The sequence below is a fragment of the Pyrgilauda ruficollis genome, unplaced genomic scaffold, assembly GCF_017590135.1.
Source record: "Pyrgilauda ruficollis isolate IOZ18807 unplaced genomic scaffold, ASM1759013v1 scaffold116, whole genome shotgun sequence".
In the NCBI taxonomy this organism is placed as follows: Eukaryota; Metazoa; Chordata; class Aves; order Passeriformes; family Passeridae; genus Pyrgilauda; species Pyrgilauda ruficollis.
The window spans coordinates 16,389-43,744 of NW_024509877.1; the positions used below are offsets into that span (position 1 = coordinate 16,389).

The window sequence follows — 27,356 nt, forward strand, 5'->3', positions numbered from 1 at the left end:
TGCACCAGGGAGCGATGTGGCTGGCACATGGGAGCGCTCTGCCTTCTTGGGCAGGAAGTAAGGAGGGGGCTGCACCTTGACTTAGCTTTTTTTATAAAAGGAGCCGTGACAGTCCTTAGAAAGGAAGGAATAAGGTTTTATAACCTTTGAAAATACTACAGTAAACCAGAACAAGCTCATACTTCTTCCCCCTCCCCGTGGAGAGATCGCTGCTGCAGCGCTTTTCCCGCTGCCCTTCGCCCGGGGCAGGCGGGATTTCCCGGGTTTTCCCAGGCCGGGCGGACCCGCCCCGGGGCCGCACTCCTCGCCCGCCGCTGCTCCAGCGGCCGCCGATTGGCGCGGCGGAGCCTCCGGGGCCGGGCGCCGCGGGCACCGTGACGCTCGTCCGGGGCGGTCCCGCCGCGCCCCCGCCCCTGCGGTGCTCCCGGCCCCCGCCACCATGCATCGCTCACTCCGCGCCTGCCGCCGCCTCGGCCGCTCCGCCGGTCTCCTCCTCTCCCGCCCGCTGCCTCCCGCCACCCCCGGCCGCTGGATCCCGGCGCCGCCCCGCGCCGCCATGGTGAGCCCAGGGAGGGGAGCGGGGAGCCGTGACCTCTAAGTGCCACCGCCGGCCGCCGCCGCCCTCGCTCCGCCCCCGCCCCGCACGGACGGGGAGCGGGCGGTGACAGGGCCAGCGGCGGCCGCCGGCTGCGTCGGGGCTTTAATCCCGTGTGTTGCTCCATCGGGAGCGCGCCGGCACCGGCAAGACGAGTCCGCCATCCTCTGCCGGCCTTCTGCGGCCATTTCCCGCAGCCCTCCTGCGGCCCGGCTCGGCCCCGCTGGGCAGCCGCTGCCGCGCAGACCGGGATGTGCAGCGCGCAGCTCTCCCGTAGCGCTGCCCGGGTGAGATTCACGCCCTGAGCACGGCCCTGAGCCGCCGCGATGTGGCCGGGCAGGGCGGGCATCCTGCCGGCCAGGAAAGGTGTTGGTGCGGAACCCGCTTCACACAGGAATTCTGGGCGCTTTCTTGGAGCTGTTGAGGTGGAAATAATAAAAAGCTGTATCCTCATGTGAATGAGAATGGGAATATTCGTCACTGGAATAGCTTTGGGGCTGCGTGAAAACTAGGGAGCTTTCAGCTGGGAACTGCCCGGTACTTCTAGCGGGCATCATCAGGAGATATTTGTGTATAATCAGTTGATTGTCGGGCTCGAGTCGGACTTGATCGTTGCATGCCGTTCAGCATAGAAACAGAAACACTATTTTGGATACAGAAGTTCAAATCTCAGTTCTAACACGTTGAATGTTGCATGGAAGCTTTAGTCTCAGGTTTATCTTTGTGAGTTCACTCCTTAAAACGAGGTAGTGTAGACTGTGAGAAGAATTTCAGCAGAAGGTGGTGTGTTAAGGATTTTATCGATTCCTTAGTTTACTAAATTACTAAATTAGTTAATAAATTTATGTAGAACAGCAGTTTCCAATCTCTAGTATTGATGAAGTTGTAAAAGCTAGCATTTAATAAAACAAGCTTTCCAGTGAGTGAAAAAACTTCATGGTGGGTGAAACTTAACTGTATAAGAAAACTGGTGTCAGAGCAGAATATGTAACTCAAACTGGCCAGTTCGATGGTTCCCTTTTTCTGTTTTGCCATTTGGCATCGTCTGAGAAAAACATTGTAAATCATGGCCTTTAATTCATTTGCTGAAAATCTGGTGTTTATGAGTCTGGTCTGCAATCTTACAAGAATGAGATGTGTTTTGCTCTTTGCAAGTCAGAAACGTGACCAGTCCTGTGTGTGTTGTGAGTTCCTGGAGTTTAAATAACAGCACTACTTAAAACATCCCTCAGTGGATTTGGAAGTCAAGCAGCTGTTGAATTCTTACAGGAAAAATTCTGTATGTTTTTATGTAAAAGAGGAACCACCAAAAGATGTACTAACCAGTATTTAAATTAAAAAAAAAAAAAACCAGCCACCCAACCAACCCAAGCCATCACTTTTTGATGTTTGTAGAGATTTTCTCAGTAGCAAGAGTTGTTTTAAAACACATTGTGTATGTGGATACAACCAAATATTCATGCTGTCCTGGTATGTTTATTGTGTTGCCTTTGCTTGGAGCTAAATTGCACAAGATGTTTTAAATGCAATTGTAGTGGTCCTTCTGTAGCTGAACATTGTAAAATATTTGGGTTTGGGCTCTAAAGGATAAATTTCAGAATTTGTGACTCAAATAATGTTATAGAAGAGACGGTGCTTAAAAATAGAAGCATTCTTCATCTGCTAAAGAAGAGCAGTAAAACATAAATTGCACATGCTGATAGCTTCGAAAGACTGCTTTTGACATGCTAAAAAGTGATGGTTCTTTGAATTGAAATGCTTCTGTCCAAAAGTTGCTGCTTCCATAAATGAGTGTAATTTTCCACAGGAAGCGTCACTGCAGTGGTTCTGTTTGAGTATCTCTGGTGTGTTATGGGGCAATCAGTTCTGATCGGTTCCCTGCAGCAAGGCAAAAGTACAGTTCTGTTTGCCTAACTGTAAGCTTTGGACTGTGTTTGGGTTCTAGGGATTTTGGAGGGCTGACCACACCTTGTCAGGCCTTCTAGGGAAAAAAAAAGGTTTTGTAAATGTGAGGAACAGTAGTTGTGAGCGGAACCTTGCTTGTAGCTAGGTTAGAAATTAGGTGAGCACAGGAGTTTGCTTTGGTTACTGGCAGAGTTTCCAAGTCTCCTTTTGGCTTCTCCTGAGGCCCAGGGATGATGGAGTGTGCCACTGATGCACCATTTTACAGCTGGTCCTCTGGGTTAGGGGGTGACTTCAGAAACCTCTTTACATACAGGAGCTGGGACCTTCAGCTCATAAAGCTGCTCAAGAGGTTGAATTCTGGCTGAGGAGCGAGGGAATCATGTTTGTTACAGTCACGCTCAGACAGTGCCTGCTGCAGGCTGAGAGTAATGCTGCAGCTCAGTTCCTTCAGTCTGCATGAAAAACATCACTCTGCTTTTTTGCCTAATGGCACCTGTTACACTAGGAATCAGCAAATTACATTCTTCTTAAAGCACCTTGCCCTGTTAACTTGGAATTAGCTAGGAAAGTTAGTTTTGGTTTGGCTTTTTTTTTTTTTAATAATGATTTCATTGTTGAAAGGTACTTGTACGAGGATGTACTGATCCTATTTATCTTTGTTTCATCATTGTTGACATTGGAATTATGTAAGTTTGAGAAATCAGTTGTGCAACTGCTAGCTTTTTTGTCTGAAATGTTACAGATAGTTTAACCTTTTATATTGTTTGAGGGTGAATACTTTAATTTATTAAATCACTGATGATATTGAGGGCTGGGCTTGGAGCTGAATGGGTTCTGCTTATCCAGCAGAATGGGTTCTGCTTATCTGTGAAAGCTTTTGCATTGTGTGCTTTCACAAGGTGTCCAAAAACACAAGAAGTGGGAAGTGGGATAGCCATGTGAGAGCTAACCCTTGTTGTGGGCTGGGCTGCAGTTTCCTCCAGTTCACAGGCACCACCTCCTCTGAAGTACTCAAAGTGAGCAGGGCTGGTGTCTCTGGTATGTGACTGATGGTACCTGATGGCAGAATGTTTCCATCTGGCTGGGAATGATGACAGTAAAGAGGTTGGGACACTTGCCTCTCTCTGCTGCAGCTTGCCATCTATAGTGATGCAAACCTGGGCAGGCAGAAGGTCAGGGCTGCTGGGGAGGGTGTTCTGGCCAATACCCAGCTGTGCTTCTGTCCAAGAACACTGAGAGAGTGTTCTCTAAAGGGTTCACTAAAGAAGGAGCAAGTAAAATGAACAAAGAAGAGAGAGGAACAATCTGACTTCAGAAGTGGACTCCTAAGGAAGAGTAAGAACTGTGTGAACAAAGATGATGCTTTTCCCATTTTCTGACTCAAACTCTTTATGTACTCAGCACTGCTGAGGCCAGACCTCGAGTCCTGTGTCCAGTTCTGGGCCTCTCAATTCTGGAAGGACATTGAGGTGCTGGAGTGAGTCCAGAGAAGGGCAATGAAGCTGGTGAAGGGTGAGGAGCACAAGTCCTGTGAGGAGCAGCTGAGGGAGCTGGGGGTGTTTAACCTGGAGAAAAGGGGTCTTGGGGGGCCTTATCGCCCTCTACAACTCCTGAAAGGAGGCTGTAGCCAGGTGGGGGATGTTGGACATCAGGAAGAACTTGTTCACTGGAAGGGTGATCTGACATTGGAACAGGCTGCCCAGGAAGTGGAGGAATCACCATCCCTGGAATTGTTTACGAAATAACTGGATGTAGCACTTAGTTCTGTGGTTTAGTTGACATGGTGATGTTTGGTCAGAGGTTGGACTTAATGATCTTGGAAAACTTTTCCCACCTTAACGATTCTATGATTTTCACATCAGCGAGTTTCCTGAGTCTGTGGTTTGTCTGTGTAATAACCCAGTTTAGATCCTTCTTCTGAGGGCTTATCTCATCTTCCCTGATGTCTTGTGGACTTCTTGCATCTTCAGCATCAGCTGGCAAGGAGTTTTGTCAGTCTGTGACTTGTGTGGAGAGCTGCTCCCTTTCCCTTGCTGTGAACCTGACTCCTACAAGCATCTTGGGGCTCCTGTGTCTTGTATTGGAAGAGACAGCGAGCAGCTAATACAGGTTATACCTCAGTTTTCCTTCAATCCCCAGGTTATATTCTTTTCTGAACAAAAAAGTCACTTGTCTTAAGAAAGCTGTTCCCTACCTTTTGTCAACTTTATTGCCTTATAACTATTTCTTCTGTGTCAGTTTTGTATCCTTTGAAACCCCATTGGTTTATTTAAGCCTTTCCCTTCTCTTAAGACCCTCCATTGGTTTACAGATTGTATTTCCCCGCCTTGTGTTCCACCCTCAGTCCTCCCGATTGGAAAAAATTGTATCCTCCCCCAAGACCGCCCCTGTTTATAAGTTGGTGCCTGGCGTTGGTTCAGGGTCTTGGGACCTTGGGCTGGGGCAGTTGTGCCCCCAAATAAAGCTACCCCTGTTCCGACCCCAAGACCCGTGCTGCTGCCTCTTTGTTCATCCGCACCGAATCTCCGCTAGCAGCTGGAATTATGCAGGGTCTGCCAGGGGGATCTGTCGCGCCCCTGTTGCCGCCGTTGCTGGGCCGGGGGCACACAGCCCCCACGCCACGACATCCAGTAATACACGTTTCGGGGATTAAAGAACTAAATCTGCACAGAGACCTCAGGATGTCAATGAATCGTGGTGGCACAGCAGTTTTTCTGTGTGTATCCTCTGCTTTTCTTGATAGTTCGTTGCATTTGATTTTCTTCTTTCACTGCGCTGCAAGACTGACTTGACTTTATTGATAAGAGGTTTGTTTCCCAAAGTCTCACTCTTGAGGATTGTGGTTATGTCAGGAACCCAGCATTGTAAATGTATATACCCTGCCTACAGGGCTGAGATAGTTTTATTCTGTCCATGATAAAGACATAAAAAAGATTTCTCCCCTTTCCTGAGGACTCAGAAAGAAGGTAATTTCCTCTCCTGGGAGAGGATGAATACCTTTCTCACAGAAAATTGGGACTTTGCTGACCAAGGTGTGGGAAGAGGAAGAGTAAACTGTTCTTACTTCCTGTCAGTTCCATGGTCTTTGTAGAGCTGCATATGAATGTGGTCACATCATCAAAAGTTATTTGGCTGTTCTACAACACTAAAGAATTACTGTCAGCTAAAATTAATTTAGCGGTGCCTGTGTTAGATAATAACAGATGCTAGGAGGATACATGACATAGAAAAGTTACCATACATAAATATTACATAAAATACACCTAGATGTAGTCTACCTACTATACCTATAGGTATAGCAGATATATATCATGAGGGGTGATAATATAGAATAGTTGAAAGGCTGTTAAAGGGAAGAGAAAGAAGGAAAGAGAAAAGGGGAACAGTGAGAGAGTGAGCAAAAAGGGAAAGGAGTGCTTTACTAAGAATAATGGTATTGAGAGCAGAGAGATGAAAAAGAAGTCTTTAATTAAGTGTTGCATTAATTGATACATTAAACTTTTACCTATACCTTCTACTCTTCACATATGTCAAAACTAATTTCTTATGTGTGTCCCTTTCCCATTTAATCTTCCCATTGAGGTTGCTTGTTGTCACAAGTTTAGCTAAAATTATTAGTTCTATAATTGTCATTGTTAATTGTATTTTACTGTTTGTTATTATGTCTCCGGGAGCTCCTTGATGAGTTGTCATAATCCCTCCATAAGTTATCCCATAAGTATTAAGTAATTTAAGACTATTCTAGACTATTTAAGACTATTCTAGGGCCCTAACTTAGAGATTATTCCCTGTTTCTAAAAGAAATAAAAAAGGGAGAATTGTGGAGTGCCCCGCCCCAGGAGGCGAGGATTCTACCCAGACGGCATGGGGCAAGGGGCATGATTTAAAGAAGATTTAAAGAAGATTCCACCCCTTCACCCTGAGGGGCATGCCCCCACAAGCCTGGGAAAAGACACTCCACCCCATTTTGTCAATAAGGAATGGTGCCAGACTCTTCTTCTCCTGTACCCTCATTGGTTTAAATTCTACTGCAATGTTCCCACCTTAGTTTGTTGCATTGGTTTTCGTCCTCGATCCACCCCTTTGGACACCCCTGCTCATCTTACTATTGGACCCCGACCCTGAACTCCACCCATTTAAAACCCATGACCCTAGCCCCTTGTTTTTTGTCTTGGTTCCTGGCATAATAAAAGAGTCCTGGATTTTGGTAAACCAAGATCCGTCCTGTTGCCTTCCTTTCCCTGTTGGTGGTCGGTGACTGCCTGAGGTCTGAGCCTTGGGCCCTGGGGAGCTGTGCCCCTTGCTGCAGCAGAACACAACAATGGTACATGGTTTGTAGTTGTGACTTTTGGTGAGACAGCTGCTCAAACTAGAAAAATGTCTCAACTTTGAAGATGTACTTGGAAACACCTGTGACTAGCTGCATGTCTTGGCTTTGTATTTTTTTCCATCTTCTTTCCTTTGACTACCTGCTTTCAAAAAGAATATACTGATAGCCAGTGTTTGAATTTTTTTCTTTTTCCTTTTCTATAGTCTTCTCAAGAGGCTTTCAGGATAGAATATGATACCTTTGGTGAACTGAAGGTCCCAAGTGACAAATACTATGGTGCCCAAACTGTAAGATCTACAATGAACTTCAAGATTGGAGGTGTTTCAGAAAGGATGCCAGTAAGTAATTCAAATCTCTGTTCTCTTCTTCTCTAGAGTATGTTTTGTATGTAAAAGTGAATACCTTCTAAATACCTTCTTCTGAGGCTTTTGCTGGAAGTGTGAGCAACTTTGAGTTTTAATTAAAGATAGAAATTTTATGACAATGTATTGTTCTGGTGGAAGTATTTCTTGTTGTGTTTAAAAAAATTGAATATTGCTTTTGAATAATTTTATGGTGTTGCTTTATTTTTTAATAACCAGGATGAATAGAAATCTGTCTTTCATCTTTACAAAGATGAAAAGCCTGGAGTAATTTGATTATCTAGTAGCATTTATCTAGTTTGTTGATGAAGTAGTCTAGTATAGCATGAGTTGTTATAAACTTAATTTCTCACATGTAGCTGTGCACAGGCCATTAATGTGCACATGCTTTGTCATATACTACCTCTCCATGTACTGAAATTTGTCAGTTTTCCCTCAAAAGGCTGTTTTAGAAATGGAACCAGTTCAAATTCTAATGCACGTAACTTTTGATAAACAGAGCATACCTGGGCTTGAAAAAACAGCTGTGTGCTGCCCTCTGGACTGTTTGGGTGAATGTTAGTGTTGGTGGGAGCATAGGTCAGATGACCTGATTGCTGTCTGGTTTGGCTGATGGACTACTGCTGGATTTAAAATCAGAAGGAGTTTGTTTCAGAACTAGACATGCACTATAAATTGATGGAATGTCCTTTGGGGGAAAGAAATTGTGTGTTTAAACTTATCCTTGTGTCTCAGGTCCAGGTCATAAGGGCTTTTGGCATCTTGAAGAGAGCAGCTGCTGAAGTAAATCAAGACTATGGTCTCGACCCAAAGATTGCTAAAGCCATTGTACAGGCGGCAAATGAGGTAGGAACGAACTGTTTAAAACACTGCAACTGCCACTGTATTGTTGTTAAGCTTTTCACAGGAGGGTGGGGGATTGCATTTCTCAGGTTCTTAGAGGAAAGCGTTTCCTTTTAGTAAATCTTGTTCTCCAGAGATCATTTACTTAATATAATGTTTTACTATTTTCTTTCATGCATGTAAGAGGATGATGGAACGTTCAAATGCATGTTGATAAATGCCACCCAAGTGCAGAATTGTGAGTGACCATTATTTGAGGTGTGATAATACCAGGTCTTTTGCTTTGAATAAATCAAAAGATTTTTTTAACTAGAAGCATTTTTAACAGAGTTTTCTTGTCCTGAATAGCTTAAAAATATTTCAGTGGTGACAGAAGCTGTATCCTCTTCCTACCAGCACCTTAAGTTCCAAGACCCAATAGCTTTGGAGAATTCCAAAATATTTCCAGGCTCTTCTTCTGGTTTCTAGGGTTCCCCTAGTTAAGGATTAGAAGTTTTGGTGAATTAAAGCTCCTTAGTTTAGATTCATAAATTCTGAAAGTTGTTTGTGGCTTTCTTTATTGTATTCTAAAAACATCTCTGCTATGATACCCTTTCCCTCGCCTCCAAAATAATTTTCTAATAAAAGCTAATTAAAAAGAGGAATCAAGTTTCTGTTGGACTGGGAACATTGCCCCTGTATAAGATGGGAAATACAGAAGATCCTTTCTTGAAAAGTATGATTCCAGGAGGACTGATGTATCCTGGTAATCTGATCGTCTAGCCTCAGAGTTGTGACAACAGCTCCTTTGTTTTTCTGAGGCTAATATGTGTGGGGTGATACTTTTGAGCACAGATTTTGATACTATTACAAACACATGTTTAGAAAACTCTGTGAATGTGTCTGAGATTCAACAGGCTCCCAAAAATGTTGATCATACACAAGAATTCCTTACAGGAAGGAGGTGTTTGAGACTAGCAGCCATCTGCTGCCTTCGTTGATGCAATATATAATGTCTGCAGGTGTAAGAGGTCTGGAACTTCCCTGCATGAAACTTCTTTACTGAGAGATATCAGAGTCCAGTTACACAGAAAGAAGATACAACCTAAAGTACCTTTTAAAAATGTTTTCTGTCTATGTCTGTAGAACATGAAATCAAATTCTATATATCTCTGTATTTCACAATTCAGTCTTCAAAAAGCATAGTAAGTGGTTTTTTCTCTTTTAATATCTGGTATTACATAAAAACATCTTAATTATTCTAGTGTAAATTCACTAACTGCTATATGTAAATATAAAATATAGTGGAGAGCATAATTTTAATTATGGCAATAAAATATTCAAGTTTATGTGTTTTGGGTTTTTTTTTCTAGTGGAACAATTCTTTCTGTTTTTTCCATTATAGGTAGCTGAAGGAAAATTAAATGATCACTTCCCTTTGGTGGTGTGGCAGACTGGGTCTGGAACTCAAACCAATATGAATGTCAATGAAGTCATCAGCAACAGAGCTATTGAGATAATGGGAGGCACACTGGGAAGCAAAAAGCCAGTGCATCCAAATGATCATGTTAACAAAAGCCAGGTTGTTAGACTTGTTTTATACTGCTTTTAATTTCAAATGTTTTGTGTCTTTGAATTTTGAGTTTTCTTGTATCCATTGTTTAGGTTAAAAAACATGTTTTGTGGACAACTTTGGTAACAATTTTCTGGTTTTTTCAGTTCAAATGAACTTTAATATGTTTTTCAGTGACAGTATGAGCTTTTCAGGTTAAAAACTTTGAATTTACTCATGATAGATAAATTCATACATAATGTTTTAGACAGTGATGGCCTTCTGACAACCACTGCTACAGTCTTAAAGATGTTAAATATAGTTCCAGTTTCTAAAAGTTGGATCACGGTGGACGTTTTTATTATGCTTTTCTCTTAAACTTCACCTACCTTGAAGGAAAGATTAAGCCACTGACTTGGTTCTTTCCCTTCCTGATCCTTTGGGCTTACTCAGTATTCAGTGAACTATGGATTTAACATTATCAAAGCAATATGTGTGTTTTAAAGTCACCTACAACTCATTTAAAATCATCTGTCCATTTGTTAGCTATCTCTCATAATGTTAGCCATGTCTCATAACTATGATAGTAATTTTTTTTTTGTCCTAAGGTTGTTATGAACATCTATTAAATTTAACTTTCTGTGGGTGTAGGCATAAAAAGTTGATAAGGAACTGACCTTGTGGAACACCCTTAAGTTGCTTACTCTTAATTTAGTTTCTAATAGTTTATGAGATAAAGAGAATAAAGCCACATATGTACATCTTACAGCAGCAATGGTGAGAAAAACTTGTAAATTAATTTCTTGATTTTTTTTCCACAGAGTTCAAATGACACTTTCCCAACAGCAATGCATATTGCTGCTGCCCAGGAGGTTAATGAGGTCTTGTTACCTGGACTGAAGAAGCTACAGAATGCACTCGAAGGGAAATCCAAAGAGTTTTCCCAAATCATAAAAATAGGGCGCACTCATACGCAAGATGCTGTTCCACTTACACTTGGGCAGGTAAAAAAAATCAGCAAATTACGCCTTTCTTTGGAAAATTCAAACTTAAGTCAAACTTAAGGATGCCTAAATTAAATTGATAGTTTAGGATAAAATATGGGAAAACGGCTGAATCTCAGCCTGGGTATTTTCAGTTTGTGCTGGAGTTTGCTGGATATGCTGTACTGTAATACATGCATCATAATTTTTATTAATTTTTTCCCCCATATGTATTTTATTTCTAACTGTAATAAAATAGACATTATTTTTAAATTATATTTCATTACCAGATATCACAGCACAGTTTTTCCATTACATTGCAGGGGAGAGGTAGTTGTCTGTAATCTGTAAATTTATGTAAGTTATGTTTTGCCAACACACAAAACTACTAAATATTGTGAATGAAAAATTTCAATACATAATCTTGTGTGTATAAATGTGTGTGTGTGTGTGTATATATATATATAAAAAGATGGCAAACATTATCATATTGTCAGGAATGGCTTATATTACAGTAATTTAGTAATGAATTAAACTGAATTGATAGAACAGCAGGTAGAATTTATGGACTTTTTCCAAGAATGTACAGGTGGGGTTTTTACTAACTAAAATTAAGTAAGCAAAGCCCAAGATCCATTTCTCTGTTTGTTCTTTGAGAACATTAATGTAATCTTGGAGCTGATTATTATGGAATCAGATCCTGCTAAGTACACAACTAAGATAAAAGGTGAGAGAAAGATGCATTATGTATAATTATGGCTTTGTATATTAAGATTGGTATAATGTATAACTTTTTGTAGCATGGGAGCAGTCTTTTAATAGATGTATACTTCCCCTCTTAATGAAAACATGCTTAGATTTAGCATTTGGGTAAAGTTCAGCGCCTTCAGTTTTTTAAAGGAATTAGGAATTTGAAAGGAATCATGTTAAAAATCTAAATAATCTGGATGCTTATTCTTGGTTGTTGTCTTCATTGCTTAACTTTGTCCTTCTTTCTTTCGAAGGAATTTAGTGGCTATGTGCAACAAATTAAATACGGCGTGGCTAGGATTGAGTCCACCATGCCAAGGGTGTATCAGCTGGCAGCTGGCGGGACTGCAGTCGGCACGGGATTGAACACAAGGATTGGCTTTGCTGAGAAAGTTGCTGCTAAAGTGGCTGAACTGACGGGTGAGGAATGTTATTTGGGAGTGAGTTACCAATAAAGCAGTGTATGTGACATGCAGTCAAACTCAAACTGAATCTGTCCAGTTTCCATACTTCTCATAAGCTTGAACTGTATTTATATCTTAACATGAAGCTTTTGTTAATGCCATGTGTTCTATGCCTTCTACTTCGGATTTTTTCTGCAATTTATTTTTATAAATATACTCAGTGCATTGAAAGTGACTGAAATGATGGTGCTTATCCAGGCAAGGCTCTTTGGATATGGGTACAGTTTCAGACTTCTATTATTAGCCCAATTATAATGCTTCTGTCTTGGTCTTTGCTCCTCTGGCTCTCTTAATTTACAGCAACTTGGCACAAAAGAAGGAAAAAATGCTTTGAAAGCTACTCTGTTTTTTTCATATGAAAGAGTAAATGTTAACTGTCTGATTTTTTTTTCATTCTGTCTTTATAGATCTTAAAACTTAATTTACAGTGTAGTTTTTGATCTGTAAACCAGATTTTTTGTGTCACAGTATCAGTTTTCAGAATACCCCTGCAAACAAATGTATACATCTGTCATTTACATTTGCTGTAAAATCTGAAATTGCTTAGTGACAGTATTTTTGTTTTAATGCATTTATTATTCACTGTCTTTCAGAGGGTCAGGACTGTCTTGTACCCTGAAAGAGAAGTAACTTGCTGTAAACAACAGCTGCTAGGAGCAGTAGAGAGCATGTTTTGGTGGTGTTAGGAAGCTCTCCCATGTCAGTGGATGGTTTGGATCCTGTATGGGCAAATTGTATGAGTAAGGCAGACTCCTGAAGTTCCTTATGCTCTTATAGAGGGTGGTTGTTGGCAAAAACAAAAGGAGAAGTTTGGATAGATCTCTGTAGCTGAGAAGGCAGCTGTGCAGTTCACAAGTCCATGCAAATTGGGTGGGATTTGGTTTGTCAGGAAGTGCAAAACACTGGAAGTTATGGGAATCACGTTGCTCTCCTTCAAACTGTTGCTGAAAGCTCAGATGAGTCGTTCTGGGGGCAGAAATCCAGCCCACAGTCAGTCCTTAGTGATGTCTGTAATTTTTTACAGTCCCATTCTGCTGGGACTGCCCCTTCAGGGCAAAGTCCTGAAGGAATGTTTTTAATCATGGAACCTAGGCTTATATCTCAGGCATTTAATTAACATAAACAGAGCTGTTCCTTCCATTGCTCCTGTGCTCTTGCTGTTGGCAGGCATCCTCCTAAGTCTGATCCAGCTTTCCCATGTCCTGGCTGGTTTACTGTTCCCTTCCATTGTGATTATTTCTTACTTACCCTAATGCCTGCACTGTGCTGCAAAAATATCTATTTTTATAACTGAAAGCATCACAGCAATTAACGATCTAAAGTGTCTAACCTGATTTAATGCAAGAAATGCATAAGTTGGGCTAACTTTAGAAAGATTATTGACATTCACAAAACACTGTGGTGCAGAAGCAGTGCTTAGAATGAAGGGTTGAAATTTGTACCTTTGTTGTAGGTGGGTGCTCAAATTTTATACTCTTCTTTATTTTAGTGACTTCCATTATGTCTTTTTGTATTTAATTTACTTGAAGAAATATGTTTGTGAAGAAAGCTCTAGAGGAAAGAGATGATCTTACAGGGTTGTTAATTTTTAATTTTTTATTAAGCTAGTTATGTGTTTGATTGTCTGGTTTGTGTCTGCAAGGAAGTGCTTCACTGGTTTAATATTTACACCCTCTCCCTGTAGGTTTGCCTTTTGTCACTGCTCCAAATAAGTTTGAAGCTCTTGCAGCTCACGATGCTTTAGTGGAGCTCAGTGGAGCCATGAACACAGTGGCGTGCAGTCTGATGAAAATAGCTAATGACATTCGCTTCCTGGGCTCTGGACCACGCTCTGGGCTGGGAGAGCTCATCCTGCCTGAAAATGAACCAGGGAGCAGCATCATGCCAGGTACAGAGACAGCATGCAGAGAAAAATGACCTGTTTCTTTTTTTTTTTTTTTTTTTTTTTTGACCACTGTCTTTTAACAGATGTTTACCAAACACTGTCATAAATGTCAGTAAGTCCATGATTCTCTCAGATTTTATCTACTGCCCTATTTTACCAAAACCTCTGTTCATAAAAATGCTTGCGCAGCTGTGTGCTGGCAAGTGTATGGGGGAGTGTAGTATCTGTAAGAATATGGCTTTATTAACACAAGTGTACTTCTCAAAGCTTTCTTTTAGAATTGCAAGATCTCTACAATTTCGAGGTAAAGGCTTTTCTGAAATAATCTTTAATCTGTGAATTGTAGCCAAATTACATGTAGTTACATGACCAAAGTCATGTAACTTGACTTTGGTCTCTACTTCCTAGTATGATGAGTGTTATGCACTCACATTTTCCCTTCTGCAGTGATCTCATTGTATGGGAGGATAAGAAAGAAATTAATTATACTAGTAATCATTCCTTCCCTCTCCTAAAAAAGTATGTACATATGAATATTGTACATCCAAAACTATTCTAAGGTTGTTCCTCCTGTATCATAAAAAGAAATAGGTCATGGCTCTACTGGCTCTAAAAAAGCAATCAATGAATGTTCTTACTAGGATGATGTCTAAAAATTAAATGATAAAACCATAAAACAAACTTGCTTGGAGACCACTCTAACTTGGTGCATTTGTTGGGTTTGGCAGGGGGTTGTTTTTTTTTGGGGTTTTCTGTTTTGCTTTTTTTCTGACAGAGTGTACTAACTTTATCACAAAGTAATTCTAACAGAGCAGTAATACTTTCCTTGAGCTGAGTAAGATTTGGTAGGGGTCTCCCAGAAGTGCCAACTTGCACACATAAAGACAGGTGATAATCTCTTGACTGTTAAGAACTGTGGTAATGAGCAGCTGTTCAGCTCATGCACATGTTGAGCTGTTGAACTCATCCTCAAGTTCTCAGAGTCTTGGGAGACTGCTGAAGCAGCCATAGCTGTTTTACAAATCCTCACTGAAAATACTGGAATAGTACATTCAATTTAATATCATTTGTGGAAATAAACTTATTTTCTGTGGTGTGCAGATACAGATGAGTAAGACAAGTTACCTTTTACAAAACATTTTCTGTTGAATGTGATTTAGTTAAAGGCTGCAGGTTGGTTGGTTGGTTTTTCCCCTTCCTCCTCCTTCGGTAACCTTTTTCTCTTCCTTTCACGACCAGGAAAAGTGAACCCTACCCAGTGTGAAGCTGTGACCATGGTGGCAGCCCAAGTTATGGGAAATCACGTTGCTGTTACTGTAGGAGGAAGCAATGGACACTTTGAACTGAATGTCTTTAAGCCCATGATGGTAAGTTCATGAAGTTTTACATATCTAGGACTTTTTAAGTAACTTAACTTACAGACAGAAAAAAATCTCAGTGAGCACTGCCAAGGTTGGGGCATCTACAGCATCCCTCAGATACAGTTGCAATATCTCACCACCCTCACTGCAAAGAATTTCCTCCTGATATTGAGCCTAAATTCCCCCCTCTTTCATTTTGTACCCATTGTCCCTTGTGCTATCACTACAGGTCCTGACAAAGAGTCCCTCTCTGCCTTCCCTGTAGGCCCCCTTCAGATACTGGAAGGAAAACAGCCTGTTAAATAGGTTGATTGCAGGGAGGGCACTGGTTATGAACAAAGGCACCAGAATGTGCAACTAGTAATACCTGAATTAAATAATTGGTATTTCTTTCTTTGTCTTTTTAGATTAAAAATGTTTTAAACTCTGCAAGACTTCTAGGAGATGTGTGTGTTTCTTTCACTGACAACTGTGTAGTTGGAATCCAAGCCAATACGGATAGGATCAACAAGCTGATGAATGAATCTCTCATGTTGGTAACAGCACTGAACCCACATATAGGTAGGTTTAAGGCTCAAAAGCTTCTCAGAACATACCAAAATATTTTGTGGTAACATTATTTTGTACGCCTCATTTGTATTGTCACAATGCTTGTAGGGCCAAGTAAGGTCAAAAGTTAACTTCAACATCGCCAGTTGCTGTTGTAAAAGCTGTGTTCTCCTTGCAGTGGCCATGCCAGGGTATTAGAAAAATAACTGATTAGAGTCAAAAGGAGATTGGGAGAATTTATGTACCTGTTTTCCTAAATTATCATTATTAGAGGTTGAGTGAAAGATTACAATATGAGGTTTTTTTCAAGGAGAAGTTCCCATAAATCTTTGATCTAAATTAATTAAGGCCAGAATAACAAAATTTACTTTCAGTTTAAGTGAGGAGTAAACATTTGGTGTGCATTTCCTGCTAACTGAGTTAAGCAGTAATAGTAATACCTAGCAAATAATTTTCCAAAGACTGTGTCCCAATTTTCTCTCACCTCTGATGAATCATCTAAAATTGCAAATGGATGACTTGTTGGTTTTGTTTTGTAACAGGATATGATAAAGCAGCCAAGATTGCCAAAACAGCGCACAAAGAAGGGACAACGTTAAAAGAAGCTGCTATAAAGCTGGGGTTCCTTACATCAGAGCAGTTTGATCAGTGGGTGAAACCTAAAGACATGTTAGGTCCTCAGTAACTTCTGTAAAAAAAAAAAAAAAAGTGTTCTTAATATAAAAAATAAATAAATATGATATAATATAATCCATTAGTTGGAAAAGTCTTCTGAGATGACTGAGCCCGACCTATGACTGAACACCAGCTTGTCAACTAGACCATGGCACTGAGTGCCACATCCCATCTTTCCTTAAACACCTCAATGGACAGTGACTGAATTGATGCCTAAAGAGGCTCACCTGGAACAGAGGCTAGACAGAGTTAAGGAATAAAGTAGGTATTTATTAAAAGTTCTTCAAAGGATCCACCTTGGGCAGTACAAGAGCCCAGCCGCGGCTCTGCCCAAGATGGACGCAGGATGGACACAAGAGGGACGACTGGTCATGAGTTTTCACGCTTCAAGTTTTGGTCCATTTACATATTGGGGTCAATTGTCCAAATACAGCTTCAGGTTATGAAGTCCCATCCTCCCAGATTGCTCTCCTCAATTAGCTGTTTATACTTTTTGGGCCTGAAGCTGCAACAGTGTCCTTGGTTCTTGCTGGAAAAGGATTGTTTTGTCTAACTAAACTGAAGAAAACTTAGTATTACTTTATATGAAGTTCAGAGTTACACACTAAGGCAGTACAGCATCTGAAAAATATGAAAGCTAAAACTTAAGGCATCGCTACCACCTCCCTGGGTGGTTCATTCCCATGTCTAAGCACCCTTTCTGTGAAGATACCATTTTAATGTCCAGCCTGAACCTCCCCTGGTGCACCTTAAGACTGTGTCCTTTTGTCCTGTTACTTCTTACCTGGGAGAAGAGCCCAGTTCCTACCTGGCTATGCCCTCCTTTCGGTCACGTCTTACCTGGGAGAAGAGCCCAGTTCCTACCTGGCTATGCCCTCCTTTCGGGCAGTTGTAGAGAGCGGTAAGGATCTCTCCTGAGCCTCCTTTTTGCCAGGATAAACAACCCCAGTTCATGGGACCTGTGCTCCGGACCCTTCATCGGCTTTGTTGCCTTTCTGGGCTTGCCCCAGCACCTCCATGTCTTTCCTGAACTGAGCGCCCCAGAACCGGACACAGCACTCGAGGTGTCCAGCAGTGCCGAGTACAGGGGGACAATCCCTGTCCTTACCCTGCTGGCCCCACTATCCCCGATTCCCAGCGCGGTTTTGGTACACTTGATAGGTTTTCCTGGCCTTTTTGACCGATCAGCTCAGCTGACATTATGGGGGTGATCCTCCTCTGCAGGTGCAGGCCCGGCAGCTGGCTACAGGGGTGGCTGTGCTGAGGGACAAAAGCGCGCCCGTGAGCGGGGCTGCCGAGCCTCCGTGCGGCCCCAGGGCCACTGATCCCTCCGCCAGCCAGCGGGGCTGGCAGCTCGGCGCTGATCCGCCGGGACGTCTCTTCCTGCTTCCCGCGGCCCTTCCTCCGGGGCGGGGCCGGCCGTGGGGTTCCGGGTCGGCCGGGAGCGCTGCCGCCGCCGCTGCCGTTGCCGGGGCCGGGAGCGACTCCGAAGCACCGCCGCCATGAACCGCTTCTTCGGCAAGGCGAAGCCGAAGGAGCCCCCGCCCAGCCTCACCGACTGCATCGGGAAGGTGAGTGCCCGGCCCGGGGCCCGCTGAGCGCTGCGCGGCCCGGCCGCCGCCTCGGCAGCGGCGGCCCTGGGGACGGCAGCGGTGCATAGGTGTGTGTGAGTGTGTGTGTGGGGACACACACAGCGTGTGTGTGAGTTTGTGTGGGGACACACACAGCGTGTGTGTGAGTGTGTGTGTGGGGACGAGTGAGTGTGTGTGTGTGTGGGGACACACAGCGTGTGAGTGAGTGTGTGTGTGTGGGGACACACACAGCGTGTGTGTGAGTGTGTGTGTGGGGACACACACAGCGTGTGAGTGTGTGTGTGGGGACCCACACAGCGTGTGTGTGAGTGTGTGTGGGGACACACACAGTGTGTGAGTGTGTGTGTGTGGGGACACACACAGCGTCTGTGTCCTTGTGTGGGTACGTATATCATAGAACCACGGAATGGCTTGGGTTGGAGGGGATCTTAACCCAGCGCTCCACCCCCCGGCATGGGCAGGGACACCTTCCACTGGAGCAGGTTAGTCACAGCCGCACCCGGCCTGTCCCTGGGCGCTGTGATGTGCGGGCACACACGGTGTGTTTGGTGAGCGTGCTGGGGTGTCCGCACACGTACACAGGGATACAGGGATGTACCTTTGTATGTCCCGACACCTGCGTTTGTGTCCTGTGTCTGGGAGCGCGTCCCATAAACGTGTAAATCCCATAAATGAGCGCTCACTGTGCACACAGTAAGCGTGGAAGGCATGGCTTTCCTTACATCCTTATGGATGTTCTCAGCATTTCCATCTGAGGACTTCTCCGGTTGCACTATCTAATTCCTGCCGTGGCAAGTTGTAGCAAGGCAGGGGCAGGAGCGAGAGCATCAGTCTCCCTGTCCAATCCAGAAGAGTGTTCAGTCTCTTAGGGATGTAGGGTTGGTGCCAAAGGTGTGTGCAGATGGACAGATAAGCAGGCTCAGACCAAGTAAGAAATGCTCAGGAAACACGTGGCAAAGCACTTTACAACTGTTGTTGTGTTGGCCTGCCTGCAAAGAGGGTTAAGAAAACGTGTTAAGATTTACGGTAATTTCATAGTCTTTTTTTTACTTTAAAGTTTATGAAGAAAACTGTAGCAAGATTTTGCAGATCCTTTTGTTGTAAGCTAATTTTAAAAAATGAAGAAAGAAAATGGAGTTTCTTGTGTATTTCTGTCAGTAAACAAAGATCAGTAAATGTTGTGTGACTAAGCTTTGTCATTGGAACCTGACAACGAACAGTTTCCATGGAAAAATCACGGTTTTCCTCTCAGAAGATTTATTTTGCTGCCCAGTGGAGAGACTCTATAAATGAAACACCTACTGGGAGAGACTCTCTAAATGAGATACCTAATATTTGTCAGTGCCACCTACACATCACTCTCTTGTGTATGCCACTGGCTGGTATGGGGAGAGAGAAGTGCTCATAATCTTTGTCCCGTTAGTTTATCTTACTGACAAAAATCTGTATTGCTTTTTAGCAGTATTAAGCCCAAACTTAACTCTAATTATATTTCGTTAGAAAGTGAATAAATCATCTGATTGAAAATCAGGATTAATTTTCCCACTGTTACCAGCAAACAACAGTAAATTTGGTGGATGACTTCAACTCCAAAATCCATCTGAGATACTGAGTGCTTAAATTTGCTATTTTGGCAATATAAGTGGAAGAGTAGAAAGCCTTGTTTCCCTCACAACAACTGAGACTTATTAGTCTGTTAGATTTTTCATGCTGATTTTGCCAGTTCCAGGTTAATGTCCATTTTCTAATGGGCAAGTAAATCAAAAGAAAATTTAGATAGGTCAGCAGTCTGTCTTCTGCTAAGAGCTTGTTCAATCCTGGAGGAATTCTGGGGTATATAAAAGTGTAATTTAAACAGACGTTTTGATTGACAACACCAGGGATTTTTTTTTTTTTTTCAAAAAATCCTGCTGAATGCAGTTTTTATCCTCTTCTAGTTTTTTGTAATTGCACTGTCTGAAAGTTTGACCATGCAAGACAGCAGATTAACGGAAAAGAAGAATTTTGGATTTATTTTATCCATGTGACGACTTCAGCAACCAGTGATGAGTTACAGGGTGGTTACTAGTGGTTACTAGTAAGCATGGGCAGAAATGCTTTCTTTTAGTAGTTTGAAGTTTATGAATTAACTTTTTTGTGCCAAGGTATATGTAATAATCTGTCTGATTTGTGAAAGACTTTTCACAATGGTGGAATTTCTGACACAGGTCCTGCTAAAACTACAGACATGATTAGATGGTTTTAAATTACATGTGAATTATTATTGAAGAGAGTAGTGTGAGATATTAAAAAACTTCAATTATTTCTTTACAATGTTAAATCTAACAGTTTGGAGGCTCAACTACTGTTGCTTCTGGGGTGTTTTCTGTCTTAGACACATTTTGCTCTACCTTTTGAAAGAGTCAAATTGCTTTGTAAGATCTCTTAACCATGTTAGTTCAGTGGTAATTAGCTATTAAAGGGCAGTTTGGAAATGTATTAGGTGAGCACTGATTAATGCAACATTTGTTAAAAACATGGACAACTCATAGGCAGTAATCATGCCTATGTTTTGGATGTTCTTTCCTGTGTAGAAAAGTTGTTATCTAAAATTTATTGCATTTAAAGGCAGGTTTTTTTATGTTTGCTGGCAGAGCACAGTCAGATGACTCAAAGCTGTCACAAGGCCTGTAGGAGGAAGGATGCACCAGGAAGTGAAGCATTAATAGTGTTTTTAAATTTTCTTCTTTAAAAAACACTCTAAACTTATGGGTTTTTTTTCAGAGTAGTATGTAGGAAACATAGGAACAAAAGGCTAATAGTTGTGACAACAGTGTAAAAAATCAAATTCCCTTTCTTTTGTGTAAATTGGGGCCCTTCTGTAGCAATAAAACGTTCAGCAATGAATAAGGCTCAGTGTGCCTTATTTGTAATACACAGAAGCTCTTCAAGTCCTAATGCACAGTCTAGTTTTTTGGATAAATTAGATCCATTCTCCACTCTTCTGTCCAGTCGCATTTTTAAAGCTGAGGTCCCGTGTCATGTGTGTGTGAAATTTTTACATAGTTATTCGATGTGGGAGGTTCTGTCTCTGTTTCCTGCTAATACAGCTTGAAAGAATCATTATATAAATAAACCAAATAATTTTTTTCCCCTATGGAGGCTGATCTGAAAGATGCAGTTAGCTGATAAAGATCTTGAGGAGGTGCCATGCTTTAAACATATAGGAGTCCTAACATTGCAAATTTTTCTCTTTCTTGCTGTTAGTAAAATATTTGGATAATAGAAAGCTTAATAAAAAATTTTCAATGCTGGCTCTGCCCAAGCACTTTAATGTCTTGTGTCTAGCATTCAAATCAGATGTTCCCCTCAGGATGCCTCTGTCAAATGCGTGTTGCTGTCATAGAGCAGGGTTTTAAAAGTTTGAAACACTGAAATCAAAATCCACGTAATTGTACGTGCTTAGCCACACCATTAGCAAGGCAGAATTGTAAACTTGCACTGATCTGTCTTATGCTATAATTGGAATGTCATTATAATCTAATCCCTAGGGAGGATTCTTGGAATGAGAAGTTAATAAGATTTATTTTGTTGTTTCCAGACAAATGCTAGGGCCTTTTATGAATTTGTGTATGCTGTTAGAACTACCTATCCCCATGCTTGGTTATGTAATTGTCATGTTTAACCCTCTTACGGTGAAGGGTTAAAATGTATCCCAAATGAGAGCTCTGTGGAATGCCAGCAGGGTACACCTAGAAGTTTTCCATTCCACTTTAGTCCCTGGCACTGTGTATGACCAGAAGTTTTGGAATGGAGAACTGCCTTGAGTGGCTTTGCAAGGGAGCATCTCAAAATGATGAGAACATGTTACAATGGCAGAGCTTCCTGCAGCCTGAGAGTGTTGTTTCTTGTGCTCCTTGTAGGAGTTGTTTGACTTGAATCTGGTTCTGGATTCTCACAAAATCTAAATTGTTTATAAAACCAATGAGTGAAGAAACAATTCAGTTAGAAACACAACAAAACAGAGGCTGTTCTTTTTTTTTTTTTTTTTTTGTCCCATACCTGAATAAAACCTCCATCAATGTTGTTTTCTTTGTTTTCCCACTCATGTATTAAAGGTGGATAGCAGAGCTGAATCAATTGACAAGAAAATTGCTAGGCTCGATGCAGAACTAGTGAAGTATAAGGATCAAATGAAGAAAATGAGAGAGGGACCCGCAAAGGTAAGAATCTTCTGTGCAATTTGAGCATGAGAGGATGTGACTCACACTTCTTGTCATGTGATTTAGCCAGTTCATCAGGTTCTTAAAACTGCATCTTGCCCTACGGATAAGATCCTGCAGGATTATTTTTATTAGACATACATCTTTGAACAATGTTTTATTGGTTTTTATTTGTTCCAGAGTGTAATGTAATTCCTTCATGAGAAGTAACTTGTTTCCCTTCTTCCTCATTACCTGAATTAAGTCTGGCAGAGAGGCTGTTTTGTTTCTCATCCAAAATAAAAAGCTCCATGCCTAAAGGGAGCAGGACAACCTGTTTTTTAAGGGGATAAACTTATAATATAAAATGTTTCTGAAAATAAACATATATGATATAAACAGTATTGTTCAAGTGCCTGTTGCAGTATTATTTTATGCTGACCATTAAAATGTGCTAATGAAAGATAGTTCTGATGGCCTGCCTTTGGTGTTTTATTCTCCTTAGTGAAAACATATATCAGAAGCTAGAAACTGAAAATACTTTTTGTGAGAAGCTTTGTGTACTCTCCTATTTTGTTAATCATTAGTGCAGGCCAAATGCTGAATGTAACTATTGTTAAACTCTTGGCACTTGTAACAGAGGAATCTTTTGGAAAACTTAAATCCAATGCATTAGGTTTAAACAGCATAATCAAATGTAAAGCCAGATATTTTATCTAATGTAACACTGTTGTGTCTTTCAGAATACAGTAAAGCAGAAAGCATTAAGAGTGTTGAAGCAGAAGCGAATGTAAGTTGAGACCTTTCTCAGTTTGTGGGCGATGGCACACTTTCATTTCTCTTTCCAGTACTCTCCTGAGCACTCTTTAAAGAAAAATGCTGAAGAAGCCTTTCAGAAGTATCTCCTTATATATTTTGCACCAGCATATTTATGATTTATATGCCAGTATATAAATTTGGATTGGTACAAGATGACCTGAATCTGCTCATTATTACAAATATGGTTTCAAGTTTGGCTCCTAAACTTTCTGAGAGATTGCCTCATTTTCTATTATTGATTGATTACTTTAATTTTTGTAAATTTTGTATTTGATGACCTTGCTCTGGATTACTGGAAATTTACCTGTTCTCTGTGGACACCTTTGAGAACTTGAGCAGATGTAGTGCAGGTAATTGTGTCCCTGCAGAAACCCCCAAATGGACAGGAAAGATGATCCTGTGGTCTGGTCTTGTCTAGTGTACTGTCTTGAAAGTGTCCAGCAACAGATCCAAAAGAAACAATATCAGAACATGACAAGTGTTCAGGAATGCTTCATTGGAATATCTCATAGTCTGTGAACTGCAAATCTTAGAAGCTGTCTGAGCCAGAGCTCCCATCATCTTGTATTTCATGTCCCTCAGATGAATTGTACCTTTATGGACTCACTCAATTACTTGTTAAGTATTAGTAAACTCTTAAAATTCAAAATATCATATGGCGAGGAATGTGGTACTTGAGTTAGATGTTGTGAGGAGGACTGCTTGATTCTGGCTTTAGGGTTTTTTTCCCCGGTTTTTGACTATGCCGCCTGCTAATCTTCCTGGGCGCCTGCTAATTACTGGGCCCCTCAGGCTATTGTCGTATCCCTGAGTCATTTCTTTCTGACCTTGTGGAACAAGGTGCAGTCATTAGTTGTCCAGAAGGTTTTGCATGTGGATTCTCCTTGTCTTTCAGACCTTCTGCTTTGCATGTTAGAGGGACTCACGGTTCATTTTTATGCTTTCATTCTTTTGCTTAACTTGACATAGTATACAGTCTTGGTTTGATAAAAAGTTAGCTTTGAGAAAGATGATTTCTTAATTTTAAACTCTCTTTTCTCTGTGGGTAGTCTTAAAGGTTTCCTTTTGGTACCCTATCCTCCTCCTCCTCCCTGCCCTGAAAAACTCCAGTGTGGAGCCACTGTGGTTTGGGTAATCTGCCAACTCTTCCATTCTCTTTACAGCACTAGTGAGCATGGCATGCATGTCTGCCTTATGGTGATTAAACTTCTCCTGTATCCTCATCTACTTTGTCAGTCTAGGCAAATATGGTGTTGCTGTCAGTTAAAACAAAGCTTAGTTCAGGAATAGCTTTGTCGGCTTCAAATGCACAGAAATGCATAATGGCCAGATTTTTATGAAGCTGTTTATTCTGCTGTTCTGTATAATAAGTGAAAACAGAAACCCAACATATCTGTTCCTATCTTTAGACTACTGCTGCTGGTTTTTCAACTCTTTATAAATTAAAATGTTTGTGGTAATAAATAGTGTAGTGTTTTATAGCCATTATTTACCTTTTTTTTTAACAGGTATGAACAACAGAGGGATAATCTGTCACAGCAGTCTTTTAATATGGAGCAAGCTAATTACACTATTCAGGCCCTGAAGGATACAAAGACAACGGTACCAGTTTGTTTATCTCACACTTGTTTAATTTGTTTAATCTGTGCTACATCAGATACAAGCATGACTTTTGACTCTTCTAGGTGGATGCAATGAAACTGGGGGTGAAAGAAATGAAGAAGGCTTACAAGCAAGTCAAGATTGATCAAATTGAGGTGAGTTTTTATAGTTTAATAAATAAAGAACAAAAATAATGTACTGAAATAATGGTGAATAGACTATGAACTTCAAGGCAAGATGACTATTTTTGCTCACGTGAGTTTGTCTGCCTTTTTTATGGGACCACCATCATAATTCCTTCCTGATTTTTCTGGTACTGCACAATCAGTGGTTTGCCTTATTGTAGTGATTATTGTTTCCTTGCTGAGCTAATCTTTAATCTCTCCTCTCCTTTCCTTGTACTTCAGCATAAATGTTAGTGGATACTTCCTGCTATGGCTTTTTTTGTCCTTTTTTGTTTCCTTATACTAGTAACAAGCAGATTAGTCCTTTACCCCCCTCCCCTTCCCGCTCCCTCCTTCAAGGTAGTGCCTGATGAAAAAAAAGAAAACCTAAAAAAAAACCCACAAAAAACCACCAAACAAACAACAACAAACCAAAAACACCTAAGCCACTAACTAAACATCAGCAAGGGTAAACCTAAAAAAAAACCCACAAAAAACCACCAAACAAACAACAGCAACAAACAACAACAAACCAAAAAAACCTAAGCCACTAACTAAACATCAGCCAGGGCTGGCTCTGACTTCAGAAAATGCATAAAAAATCTCCCATAAGATTTCTAAATATAATTTCAAGTATGCTGCACTTAAGCTCGTACCCAATGCCAGTGCTGAATTCCTTTCAGTTCTCTTTCCTATTTTGTCTTTTATAAATGGTCTGCATTGTAAACCTTTAGGCAAGTATTGTTTCCTTACCTGTACTCAAGTACAGTGCCAGTAAGTACTCTAATGTATCTTCTAAATTCTGCTGTGGCACCACTCAGTTTAGTGCTTATTTTCCAGATGGTAGATTTGTCTAAATTTCATACCTTTTCTGCTTTTCAAGTACTCCTGTTCTGAATGTGTGTGCCTTGACGTGTATTAATACTGCTTCAAAGAAATGGTTTATGCATTAAAAAAATTGAGTGCTTTGTATGTTGGAATTACTAAATTGAATTTGAGTAAATATGGACCAACTGAAAATTGTTCTTGCTTCAGGACATACAAGATCAATTGGAAGATATGATGGAAGAAGCCAATGAAGTCCAGGAGGCACTGAGTCGTAGCTATGGAACACCAGAGATTGATGAAGATGATTTGGAAGCAGGTTAGGAAGGGGGAAGATGATTTTTTTTATATATTACTGAATATAAAAATCATCATACTGTCATACAGTGATTTTTTTTATTTTCTTGGTCAAATACTTTAAATGTGTTTTAGAAAGCTTTGATAGCTTTTTTTAAGCATTAAAGCTGCATTTCCTTTAAGAGAAGTAACAAGAGCATAGACATGAGTTTCCAATGTTACGAGGCAGGGAAGAAGGTTCTCTCCAGTGTTTGTGTGTGTGTGTATTTCTGACTGGTGACTGATGTGAAGTGAATCTGAATGTAAGCATTCAGTAGGAATCCTGAGTTTCTGTAAGAGCAGCTTTTCTCTTGCATAAGGAACTTCTTGCATAATGTTTCAGCCAACATAATTCAATTTCAGAACTGGATGCATTAGGTGATGAACTTTTAGCTGATGAAGACAATTCCTACTTAGATGAAGCCGCATCTGCTCCAGCAATCCCAGAGGTCACTCCTACAGACACAAAAAACAAAGTGAGTCCTTTGCTCTTTAGCAGCAAAATACATTTTTGTTTAGTTTGAGTTAATCACATTTGTGTTGGTTGTTTGATATTTAGGATCCTTAATATTTTGAACAAAAAGTGTGCTTAATGTTATGTATGCTATTTATGTATTACATGTATAGATGTTAAATACAGAGAGTTTGAGAATAGTGTACAGTGTACCGAATGCTCTTAGCAATGTTTAAAATCACTAGAATGACATTTTGTCACTCCTATCAAACACTGTCAGACTGCCAGTAGAATTTAAGTGTACCATTACAGCTCTAGTCTTAAAACCATAAGAAAAGCTTCTGTATGTTTGCTTTTGGGGCTTTAATAGAGCTTCGTAGTGAGGAAGAACTGATGCTTTTGTTTTCATTCCAGCTGTCACAGTGGCAATTGCAGATAGAGACACTTTATAGAAGTAGTAAGGAAGCTCCTGTAAAATCTTCCGGTTGTTGGAGAGTTGTTAACCTGTCACTTCTTTTTCTTTCCTACAGGATGGCGTATTGGTGGATGAATTTGGGTTGCCAAAGATCCCTGCAACATAAACGTTTCAAAAGCACAATGGATACAATGGAACTATACTTTTCAAATTGTATTAAGAATCTTTTTTATTTTAAAATTCTGGAGAACTTGTCTTTCCAGTGTAACCTTAATATCACTACATCCTAGAATGCAATATGAGTGGCTGGTGGTGTTCTTTGGAGAAAGTTGTTTTACTACTGATTTCTGTTAATGGAAAATTCATCCCAGTTCCCTTCAGTGGAAGCAGTCAATCTGATAGGTTTTGATTTCCGTATCTTATGGACAAAGTAAAACGTGAAGACTAGTGGTGGCTGTCGATAGCTGAGGTTCATCTTGACTTTGTATTATGTTTCTCTTTCTTGAAACTAAGACTATACGTTGCTGCTTACTCTCTGTAAAATAGCTCCCTTATTACTACGCCTGTTTGATAAAAGAACTGAAAGCAATTTTTAAACTACTGCAGTCCTGAGACTTTTATGCGATTGTACTTGTAACCTTCTTGAAAACTGCTCGGGTTATCATTAACTTTATGTATTCCATGGAGACATAAAATCACGTAGATTAGCAGATCCTTTTGTGTGGCGTTTTTGGC

General features: G+C 40.9%; 2 protein-coding genes across 2 annotated transcripts; both read left to right on the forward strand.

Moving 5' to 3' along the window:
• Positions 1-402: 402 nt before the first annotated feature.
• FH (fumarate hydratase) lies at positions 403-16,308 on the forward strand. The gene is made up of 10 exons (XM_041483065.1): positions 403-559; positions 7,034-7,168; positions 7,928-8,038; positions 9,420-9,596; positions 10,388-10,570; positions 11,554-11,719; positions 13,448-13,651; positions 14,888-15,015; positions 15,417-15,570; positions 16,101-16,308. The coding sequence occupies exons 1-10, from the start codon at positions 440-442 to the stop codon at positions 16,241-16,243; spliced, it is 1,521 nt and encodes a 506-aa protein (XP_041338999.1). The 5' UTR covers positions 403-439; the 3' UTR covers positions 16,244-16,308.
• A 1,322-nt stretch (positions 16,309-17,630) lies between these two features.
• CHMP5 (charged multivesicular body protein 5) lies at positions 17,631-27,333 on the forward strand. Its single transcript, XM_041483110.1, has 8 exons — positions 17,631-17,804; positions 21,923-22,027; positions 22,750-22,796; positions 24,334-24,427; positions 24,511-24,582; positions 25,627-25,735; positions 26,116-26,228; positions 26,737-27,333. The coding sequence occupies exons 1-8, from the start codon at positions 17,736-17,738 to the stop codon at positions 26,785-26,787; spliced, it is 660 nt and encodes a 219-aa protein (XP_041339044.1). The 5' UTR covers positions 17,631-17,735; the 3' UTR covers positions 26,788-27,333.
• Positions 27,334-27,356: the final 23 nt, after the last annotated feature.

Excerpts from the sequence above, each read along its gene's own strand:
- FH (XM_041483065.1), top strand. The coding sequence starts at position 440 with ATGCATCGCTCACTCCGCGCCTGCCGCCGCCTCGGCCGCTCCGCCGGT. Across the intron at positions 560-7,033 it reads CGCCGCCCCGCGCCGCCATG|TCTTCTCAAGAGGCTTTCAG; the intron begins GTGAGCCCAGGG and ends CCTTTTCTATAG. Across the intron at positions 15,016-15,416 it reads ATGTCTTTAAGCCCATGATG|ATTAAAAATGTTTTAAACTC; the intron begins GTAAGTTCATGA and ends TTGTCTTTTTAG.
- CHMP5 (XM_041483110.1), top strand. The coding sequence starts at position 17,736 with ATGAACCGCTTCTTCGGCAAGGCGAAGCCGAAGGAGCCCCCGCCCAGC. Across the intron at positions 22,028-22,749 it reads TGAGAGAGGGACCCGCAAAG|AATACAGTAAAGCAGAAAGC; the intron begins GTAAGAATCTTC and ends TGTGTCTTTCAG. Across the intron at positions 25,736-26,115 it reads TGAAGATGATTTGGAAGCAG|AACTGGATGCATTAGGTGAT; the intron begins GTTAGGAAGGGG and ends ATTCAATTTCAG.